The following is an 11,080-nucleotide window of genomic DNA, read 5'->3' as shown; positions in this document are numbered from 1 at the left end:
TCTGCCCCTTTAAGGCTGGGCAGGAAGCAGGAAGCAGAAAGGGCTTCTGAGAACGGCCCCTCCTTTTCTTTTGCTTTCGTTTTCACAGGAAGTAGAGTTGTCCGGAGGAAGATCTGGTACGTGTGTGTGTGAGAGAGGGAGGGGGCAGGGGATTCCCTAGTTTGGAGGCCCTCCCCTCCTTTAGAAAGCATGGGGGGGGGGAAATGTCTACTAGGCACTCTATTATTCCCTATGGAGAACGATTCCCATAGGGAATAATAGGAAATTGATCCGTGGGTATTGGGGGCTCTGGGGGGCTATTTTTTGAGGTAGAGGCACCAAATTTTTAGTATAGCATTTAGTGCCTCTCCCCAAAATACCCCCCCAAGTTTCAAAACGATTGGACCAGAGGGTGTAATTCTATGAGCCCCAAAATATGGTGCCCCTATCCTTAATTATTTCCTATGGAAGAAAGGCATTTTAAAAGGTGTGCTGTCTCTTTAAATGTGATGGCAAGAACTCCCTTGGAGTTCAATTATGCTTGTCACATCCTTGTTCTTGGCTCCACCTCCAATGTCTCCTGGCTCCACCCCCAAAGCCCCCAGATTTTTCTTTAATTGGACTTGGCAACCCTAGGACTAGGTGACCTTGGGCTTCCCTTCCAACAATGTGATTCTATGATTCTATTATGTGAATAGCAGGTTTGATGTCCTCCGCCTCACCCGAACGCCTGCCAGAACAGCTCCATTTTACAGGTCCTGCAGAACTGTAACAGATTCTGCAGGGTCCTGATCTCTATTGGAAGCTTATTCCCCCAGGTTGGGGCCAAGGTGAGGCTAGATGAATGTCCTTTGGGCCAAGGACTTCCAGTAAAAGCTGGTCCAATGAGTGTAAAGCCCTTCAGGACATATATGAAATTGTCTGTGCTTGCAGCCGCCACCGCTTCCTGCAGCAGCGCATTCACTGTTAATTACTCTTATAATTGCTGCTTATTGACCCCCTACGTATCTCGCTTGTACTTTATCAGGGGGGATCTATATATTAACATTGCCAGAACGCAGCTCCCGCAGCAACTAAGCGTCAGACGTTAGCGAAAGGTTAGAAACATCAGAACGAACTTCCTGCCTCACAGCATCAAGCTCAGAAACGCAATGTTGCATTTCAGCCCTAAAGAGAAAGGTAGCCTCGATTTCCCCGTTCATCAAGGCCGATCGACTGTGCCTCTTACCACAGGGATGCCTAGACTCAGGTCTGTAGCTACAGTGGGGCACAGGGCGTCCAGGCCCCACCAATCAACCCCCTGTGTAACCTTTCTGGCCCCAGCAATCATAAGAACATAAGAGAAGCCATGTTGGATCAGGCCAACGGCCCCTCCAGTCCAACACTCTGTGTCACAGAAGAACATAAGAGAAGCCCTGTTGGATCAGGCCAGTGGCCCATCCAGTCCAACACTCTGTGTCACATAAGAACATAAGAGAAGCCATGTTGGATCAGGCCAGTGGCCCCTCCAGTCCAACACTCTGTGTCACATAAGAACACAAGAGAAGCCCTGTGGGATCAGGCCAGTGGCCCATCCAGTCCAACACTCTGTGTCACATAAGAACATAAGAGAAGCCCTGTTGGATCAGGCCAGTGGCCCATCCAGTCCAACACTCTGTGTCACATAAGAACATAAGAGAAGCCATGTTGGATCAGGCCAATGGCCCATCCAGTCCAACACTCTGTGTCACATAAGAACATAAGAGAAGCCCTGTTGGATCAGGTCAGTGGCCCCTCCAGTCCAACACTCTGTGTCACATAAGAACATAAGAGAAGCCCTGTTGGATCAGGCCAGTGGCCCATCCAGTCCAACACTCTGTGTCACATAAGAACATAAGAGAAGCCATGTTGGATCAGGCCAGTGGCCCCTCCAGTCCAACACTCTGTGTCACATAAGAACACAAGAGAAGCCCTGTGGGATCAGGCCAATGGCCCCTCCAGTCCAACACTCTGTGTCACATAAGAACATAAGAGAAGCCCTGTTGGATCAGGCCAGTGGCCCCTCCAGTCCAACACTCTGTGTCACATAAGAACATAAGAGAAGCCCTGTTGGATCAGGCCAATGGCCCATCCAGTCCAACACTCTGTGTCACATAAGAACATAAGAGAAGCCGTGTTGGATCAGGCCAATGGCCCCTCCAGTCCAACACTCTGTGTCACAGAAGAACATAAGAGAAGCCCTGTTGGATCAGGCCAGTGGCCCATCCAGCCCAACACTCTGTGTCACATAAGAACATAAGAGAAGCCCTGTTGGATCAGGCCAATGGCCCATCCAGTCCAACACTCTGTGTCACAGAAGAACATAAGAGAAGCCATGTTGGATCAGGGCAGTGGCCCATCCAGTCCAACACTCTGTGTCACATAAGAACAGAAGAGAAGCCATGTTGGATCAAGCCAATGGCCCATCCAGTCCAACACTCTGTGTCACATAAGAACATAAGAGAAGCCCTGTTGGATCAGGACAGTGGCCCCTCCAGTCCAACACTCTGTGTCACGCAGTGGCAAAAAATTTTATATACACACATACACTGTGGCTAATAGCCACTGATGGACCTGTGCTCCATATTTTTATCTAAACCCTTCTTGAAGGTGGCTATACTTGTGGCCGCCACCACCTCCTGTGGCAGTGAATTCCACATGTTAATCACCCTTTGGGTGAAGAAGTACTTCCTTTTATCCGTTTTAACCTGTCTGCTCAGCAATTTCATCGAATGCCCACGAGTTCTTGTATTGTGAGAAAGGGAGAAAAGTACTTCTTTCTCTACTTTCTCCATCCCATGCATTATCTTGTAAACCTCTATCATGTCACCCCGCAGTCGACGTTTCTCCAAGCTAAAGAGTCCCAAGCGTTTCAACCTTTCTTCATAGGGAAGGTGCTCCAGCCCTTTAATCATTCTAGTTGCCCTTCTCTGGACTTTCTCCAATGCTATAATATCCTTTTTGAGGTGCGGCGACCAGAACTGCACACAGTACTCCAAATGAGACCGCACCATCGATTTATACAGGGGCATTATGATACTGGCTGATTTGTTTTCAATTCCCTTCCTAATAATTCCCAGCATGGCGTTGGCCTTTTTTATTGCAAACGCACACTGCCTTGACATTTTCAGTGAGTTATCTACCACGACCCCAAGATCTCTCTCTTGGTCAGTCTCTGCCAGTTCACACCCCATCAACTTGTATTTGTAGCTGGGATTCTTGGCCCCAATATGCATTACTTTGCACTTGGCCACACTGAGCCGCATCTGCCACGTTGACGCCCACTCACCCAGCCTCAACAGATCCCTTTGGAGTTCCTCACAATCCTCTCTGGTTCTCACCACCCTGAACAATTGCTCGCCGCTGTTCTGTTCAAGAGGCCTTAACTGCTTTCTCCCCCCCCCTCCCTTTACCATTCAACCTGATAAGAAGTGCAGGGGACGATTTATTTATTTATTTTGAGAGAGAGAGAGATTTATATCCCACCCTTCCCACAAGTGGCTCAGGGCGGCTGCCAACAATTACTTTAATAAAAAAAATTAAGCAGATATTTAAATATATAAACAATTAAAACATATAAAACTGTTAAAACCTTAAAACCAGTGAACATTACAGAAATATGTATATCAGAAGTCTGGCAAGCTACATTTAGTTTCTCATCTCAGCCAGGTGGAGGCTAGCCGGAAGAGGGTTGTCTTACAGGCCCTGCGGAACTGAATAAGGTCCCGCAGGGCCCTCACCTCCTCCGGCAGCTGATTCCACCATGTAGGGGCCACAACAGAGAAGGCCCTGTCCCTGGTGGATTTTAGGCGGGCTTCTTTTGGCCCAGGGATAGCGAGAAGATTTTGGGTTCCCGATCTCAGTACTCTCTGGGGAACGTGTGGGGAGAGACGGTCCTTCAGGTAGGCAGGTCCCAGGCCATATGAAAGCTCGTACATAATTTTGTGATAATAAAAGGGATAATGTGGCATTTTTTTTTAAGGGGCCTTCACACTGAGAGCTTGGCCCCCCTAAACAAAAAATCCTGCCTGCCTATGGCCGCACCAAATTTAAAACGCTGGCTACGGCCCTGGCTAGACCACCACTGACTTGCATCCCAGCCTACCCGAGAAAATTACTGTAGAGGAGAGCCAAGTGCTCTCTAGAACAGCAGTCCCCAACCTTTTTGGCACCAGGGACCGGTTTCGTAGAAGACAATTCGTATCAGTCCATGGTCCGGGGGCTGCTCTAGAAGAACCGTCTTGCTCTGGGGTTGGAGGCTTGTGAATGGCATAGAAAGAAAGAAAGCCTACTTATGGTCCATGTTTAATAAAAACACATAAAGGAAAGAAAAGGAAAGGAAAGGAAAGGTCCCCTGTGCAAGCACCAGTTGTTTTCGACTCTGGGGTGACGTTGCTTTCACAACGTTTTTAAGGCAGACTTTTTTACGGGGTGGTTTGCCATTGCCTTCCCCGGTCATCTACACTTTCTCCCCAGCAAGCTGGGGACTCTTTTACCGACCTCGGAAGGATGGAAGGCTGAGTCAACCTCAAGCCGGCTACCTGAAAACCCAGCTTCCGCCGGGGATCGAACTCAGGCCGTGAGCAGAGGGTTCCGACTGCAATACTGCAGCTTTACCGCTCTGCACCACGGGCTCTTTTTGTGATAATAAAAGGGATAATATGGCATTTGTTTTTTTAAGGGGCCTTCACACTGAGAGCCTAGCCACCCTAAACAAAAAATCCTGCCTGCCTATAGCCTCACCAAATTTAAAACCCTGGTTATGTCCCTGGCTAGACCACCACCCAACACTGACTTGCATCCCAGCCTACCAGAGAAAATTACTGTAGAGGAGAGCCAAGTGCTCTCTAGAACAGCAGTCCCCAACCTTTGTGGCACCAGACAATTTTTCCACGGACCGGTGGCGGGGCGGGGGGGGGGGGGGGACAGATGGTTTTGGGATGAAACCAATGTGCTTTTTGTTTCTATTAGTACATTGTAATATATAATGAAATAATTATTACAACTCACGGCCCAGTTGGTAAGAGGCCACCGACCGATATCGGTCCATGGCCCGGGGGCTGCTCTAGAAGCACCGTTTTGCTCTGGGGTTGGAGACGTGTGAATGGCGCAGAAAGAAAAAGCCTACTTATGGCCATGTTTAATAAAAACATAAGAACATGTGAGAAACCATGTTGGATCAGGCCAGTGGCCCCTCCAGTCCAACACTCTGTGTCACATAAGAACATAAGAGAAGCCATGTTGGATCAGGCCAGTGGCCCCTCCAGTCCAACACTCTGTGTCACATAAGAACATAAGAGAAGCCATGTTGGATCAGGCCAGTGGCCCCTCCAGTCCAGTGGCCAAAACCCCCAGGTGCCATCAGGAGGTCCACCAGTGAGGCTAGAAGCCCTCCCATTGTGCCCCCCAAGCACCAAGAATACAGAGCATTTCTGCCCCAGACATAAGAACATAAGAGAAGCCATGTTGAATCAGGCCAATGGCCCATCCAGTCCAACAATCTGTGTCATACAGTGCCCAAAAAGCCCAGGGGCCATCAGGAGGTCCATCAGTGGGGCAAGGACACTAGAAGCCCTCCCACTGTTACCCCCCCTCCCCCCAAGCACCCAGAATACAGAGCATGATTGCCCCAGACAGAGAGTTCCAACAATACGCTGTGGCTAATAGCCACTGACAGACCTCTGCTCCATATTTTTATCCAATCCCCTCTTGAAGCTGGCTATGCTTGTAGCCGCCACCACCTCCTGTGGCAGTGAATTCCACACGTTAATCACTCTTTGGGTGAAGAAGGACTTCCTTCTATCTGTTCTAACATAATCACCCCACAATTTCTGCATCTCAGTATCGCAACGCTACTGTTCCACAGTGCCCACAAACATACTGTACTTTGTGCTGTTAATATCCACCCACTGGACTTTCTCTCCCACCTGTACTTCTGATGATTGGATGTCCCAACAAAGATGGAAGGTTTTATTCACCGAAAACTCCCAAGAAAAATGGCAACTTCCCTGCAGAGAGCTGATGTTAGCTGAAGCACACCCTGCACTCTCTTTCCTTGGGGGGCGCTCCGAGGATGAGAAAGTTTGCCTGACTCTCCTCTGGGATAGCTTGGATTTCTCTCAGCTCTCCACCCAGCATCAGATTATGGGACTCACGTGCTGTTTAAATATTTAGCAAGCAGGCATTGCTGCATTTCCTCAAAATCACAAAGCCACACTTACCACCAACGTCCAAGTCCACTTTGTAATTAATATTGTGAGCGTGCATCGTTCCCAGCGTCAGCTCCTGAACCCGGTTCCCAAAGTCTGCAGCGTCATCAAAGAAGAGAGAAGTCAGAATATACCCGCTGGCATGCACCAGGACGCCAACAGCTCCGTTTTGATGAAACACGAAATCCCAGATGTAGTCATAATTATTCATTACAGAGATGGACCGGAAGACGAGAGCAGAATCTGCTAACGCTCCATAAAATGAGGAGAGTAAGTGCTCATGATGGCGTCGTATTGGAACCTCGGCGTTTTTTTCGAAGATGCAGATAGAGTTTTTGCGGGTGATAGGTTGCGAGGAATCAAGGAAATAGTGCACATCCAAAAAGGTCGCTAAATAAGGACAATCAACGCCCCGGGTAAGGCTGACAGCACCTTTCCCAAGGGCGTAGGCTATGTCCATGAACCTCGTAATCATCTCCCCTGGACTATTGGACCCATAGAGGGCAGATGCATCTTGCACACTTAATTCATAGACTATCCTCTCGCCCCTAAACCTAATGTCGAAGATACGTGGTCCTCTGTTGATTTCCATTCCAAAGGCAAAGCTCCAAGACATGAAGGTGACTTGGTTGTTCCTGATGCAGTAGCGTGGGCCACGAGGTTCATATTGCAGAGGGCCTGGAAGCTCGGGTGGGACCCTTGGTTTCAAGGATGCGTACCCCCCCATCTTGAGGAGCCTTCTTCACTTTGGCCACTTTAACTTTCCCCTCGTTGAATTGTCTTTCGAGGTCTTCCATGTCCCTAAAGTACTGTCCATTATAGAACACATTCAGCACTTTCCACTCAGAAACATTCAAGCTTCTAACATCCACTTGCAGCTCCAATCCAACTGGATGCAAATAACCCCCAGGAACATTCTGGAAATGACCCATCCAGACTTCCCTGTCTCCAGATTTAAACCCCGGTGGCACGGAAAGGAGGCCCTCAAGGTTACTTCCATTATAATCAAATACCCTGAGCATAAATTTTGGAGCTTTAGACAATTCTTTCTTCAAGAGAGTATCAATTTCTTTTTGTTCACTTCCCATAAAAAATCTTCGATAATATGGCAGCTTCCCTCCATACTTCTGTATTGTGATATCTTGGTGATATCTTGGGTTTGGAAGAGGACCCACTATGTATTCAGTGATGTTTGGGTCCTCTTGGTTTCCAAAGTGGACCACAGCCAGAGCTTCTCGTGTAGGTTTTCTCCCGTAGCGATCCAGGAATTCCAGCACCTCTGCTTTGGGGGGAAGATGGAGAACAATGGAATAAATGCAGTTGTCTGATGGCTTGGCTCGAGCGGGTTCCACTAAAGGCGCTCCAAGGTTCTTCCATAAGTATTTTTTCACTTGTACCATCTCTTCTGGAGTTAGATCAGCAAAGACGAAGCTTTGTCCATCTTGGCCTCTGTCCTTCAAACACAAATCCTGGTTCTGGCTCTCACAAACGGGGGGCTTCTCTCGTCTCGTTTGGAAAATCCAGCCTAAGATCAAAGCCGTCGCTGTGCATATCGCTAGGAGCGCACAAACCGATCTCATGTTCATTTTCATCATAGCTGGTTCTTGGGGTTTGTCGAGCAGATAGGAGAATGCAGACTGAAGCAACTCTCGGAGTGTCAGATGAAGAAACAGACTTGATTAAGGGAGGAGACTCTGGTTTGAATGAGGTTGAAAGGAACAATTTTCTCGCTTCAGCACACACCTCCCACTCCGCATTTCTCGAAATTTTTATGCAAAAAAAAGCAACAGGGCTTTCCTACGAACTCATCAGACTAGTTCAGGAGCAACTTGGGATTAGTCACTTTACACAAAGAGATAACATCTAAAGGACACACTTAGTATAGGTGAAGCCAGGTTCAGGAAACATGGGCTTGTTGTGATTCTCATTTTCTTTGCTTCTCTGTTCCTTTTGCCTTAGAGGGTGTGGGTTCCAGTTCTCTGTGTGTTCTCCTCCCTTTAGTGGTTACAATTGATATTGCATTGGTTTAAGTTCGGCATGAAAATACGTAGGGAGAGACACTGAGAGAAAAAAAAATTACCTCATGAAAGCTAATACCTCATGCGTTGCCCCCATCCAGGGGCACTGTGGGATAACGACACTCTCAGTCCGCGTAGAAAAAAAAATGCAATTGTATTCAGTACATATTCAGTCTATTTCAAAATATATCCTCTTGTGAATATCTCAGTGATACAGACAAAATAGACTGAATAGATACCGAATACAATTGCATATTTTTTTCTACACTGAGTGAGAGTGTCATTATTCCACAGTTCTCCTTACCTTCGTGGTCCAATTCTCCGCTGACCCCACCCAATTAACACTGGAGTAGGACAGTTAACACTGAAGTAGGAAAATAGTCTTGTACCTTTAAATGCCAAAGAACCATGGGTTGTGTAGTTTAGTGTGCTGCAAGTCAGATGGTCCTAAAGATAACCTTTTATTGGTAGAATGGGGTCTTACAGCTGCATAATGAGCCCGGGAAGCTGTAGTACTGCAGTCCTAAGCTCTGCTCATGACCTGAGTTCGATCCCTGGCGGAAGCTGGGTTTTCAGGTAGCCGGCTCGAGGTTGACTCAGCCTTCCTTCCTTCCGGGGTCGATAAAATGAGTACTCAGCTTGCTGGGGGGGGGGGGGTAAGTGTAGATGACTGGGGAAGGCAATGGCAAACCACCCCATAAAAAGGTCTACCGTGAAAACTTTGTGAAAGCAACGTCACCCCGGAGTCAGAGATGACTGGTGCTCGCACAGGGGGAATTTCGTTTCCTTTCCTTCATTTACAATCCTATGAAGAAAGGTTAAAACGCTTGGGGCTCTTTAGCTCGGAGAAACGTCGATTGCGGGGTGATATGATAGAGGTTGACAAGATTATGCATGGGATGGAGAAAGTAGAGAAAGAAGTATTTTTCTCCCTTTCTCACAATACAAGAACTCGTGGGCATTCGAGGAAATTGCTGAGCAGTCAGGTCCGAACAGATAAAAGGAAGTCCTTCTTCACCCATAGGGTGATTAACATGTGGAATTCACTGCCACAGGAGGTGGTGGCAGCTACAAGCATAGCCAGCTTCAAGAGGGGGTTAGATAAAAATATGGAGCACAGGTCCATTAGCCGCAGTGTGTGTGTGTGTGTGTGTGTATGTATGTATGTCTCTATCTCTATCTCTATCTCTATCTCTATCTCTATCTATCTATCTATCTATCTATCTATCTATCTATCTATCTATCTATCTATCTATCTATCTATCTATCTATCTATCTATCTATCTATCTATCTATCTTCTTTGTAAGGCTTGAGACAGAAAGTCAAAATCCTTTCTTTTTTTCCAGTAAGACACTAGGCAAGTCTTGAAAGATCTGAATTGTAGTCCCCAAAACTTTGAGGGGAGATTCCTTTTGCTTGTTCAGAATAAAATCTCGTGTTTTCTGATGTGTGAATTTAATTAGTATGCCTCTAGATTTCTTTATTTGAAAATTTTGAGTTAACTCCATATATCTGATGGAAAGTCACCTTCAGTCTTGAAATGGTCCTGTAGTAATTTATGAGTGTTTTCTCCTAGGTTAGACTTACCAAATTCTTCCGGAATATTTCTAAAGTATAAATTACAAATTCTGTTTTGGGTCTCTAATATTTCAATTTCTTGGTTAGCCAATTTCAACGGTTGCTCCATTGTTTCCTGTTTTTATTTCAGGTCTTTGCATTGAGTTTTAAGAATTTCAATTTCCTTTGAATTATTATGAGCTTTCTTCTGTATCTCAGATAAACCAGTTACTTACTCTTTTTGAAAGGCTAATGTATCCTTTTTTGTTATCTTATTGTAGTATTTTAGTTTGCTTAATCTCCAGTTTGCTTAATCTGCTGATAGGTTCTTTGTTCAGACTCTTTATTCTGGGCTGTGATGGTACTTGCTTGAGCCTGTATAAATTCTTCAATCTTGACCATTAAATCTGTAATATCAGTTTTTTTTGTTTGCTCAGTCTTTTGTTTCTCTTTCTGTCTGGTTGACATCTGTCGGATCTTCTCTCTTTATAGATTTGAGATAGTCCCTTAGTATAACAACTGAACAGCTTAAATTTGTACACTCAATACATTTTCTATAAAATATAACTAACTATGATTCCAAAATAGACTGTATAAATTACTTAATTCAGCATTATAGATAGCTTAATGCCCCCAAAGTATGAATTGCTTAACTCAGGATTTTCTATAAAATATAATTAAATGTGACTAAATATGATAACAAAATTAACAGTACTGGTTATTTAACTCAACAACAGTATAATATGATCTGTTCGTAAAAAAACAGTTTACCAGTTCTTAAAAAAGACAGAGATTAACAGAGAGAGTAAGAAACTTTAACTATAAAGAGCTAAGATAGTAAAGATTTATAGGTTAAAAGGGGTTGAATACGATAAATGTTAATTTTAGTATGATTAATATAATAGAGAGAGAGAGAGAGAGAGAGAGAGAGAAATATAGAAGATGAAGATATTGGATTTATATCCCGCCCTCCACTCCAAAGAGTCTCAGAGCGGCTCACAATCTCCTTTACCTTCCTCCCCCACAACAGACACCCTGTGAGGTAGATGAAGATATTGGATTTATATCCCGCCCTCCACTCCGAAGAGTCTCAGAGCGGCTCACAATCTCCTTTACCTTCCTCCCCCACAACAGACACCCTGTGAGGTGGGTGGGGCTGGAGAGGGCTCTCCCAGCAGCTGCCCTTTCAAGGACAACCTCTGCCAGAGCTATGGCTGACCCAAGGCCATTCCAGCAGGTGCAAGTGGAGGAGTGGGGAATCAAACCCGGTTCTCCCAGATAAGAGTCCGCACACTTAA

At 45.9% G+C, this 11,080-nt stretch overlaps 1 protein-coding gene across 1 annotated transcript; it reads right to left on the bottom strand.

Annotated features, from left to right (window-relative positions):
* Positions 1 to 6,159: 6,159 nt before the first annotated feature.
* LOC132567768 (membrane primary amine oxidase-like) lies at positions 6,160 to 7,801 on the bottom strand. Its single transcript, XM_060233459.1, is given in 2 exon segments — positions 6,160 to 6,930; positions 6,932 to 7,801. Coding segments are annotated over 2 exon segments (1,641 nt in total).
* Positions 7,802 to 11,080: the final 3,279 nt, after the last annotated feature.

The sequence above is a fragment of the Heteronotia binoei genome, chromosome 2 (assembly GCF_032191835.1).
Source record: "Heteronotia binoei isolate CCM8104 ecotype False Entrance Well chromosome 2, APGP_CSIRO_Hbin_v1, whole genome shotgun sequence".
Lineage (NCBI taxonomy): Eukaryota > Metazoa > Chordata > Lepidosauria > Squamata > Gekkonidae > Heteronotia > Heteronotia binoei.
Note: the sequence above shows the minus strand (reverse complement) of the source record. Positions and strands in the feature narration are given on the sequence as shown.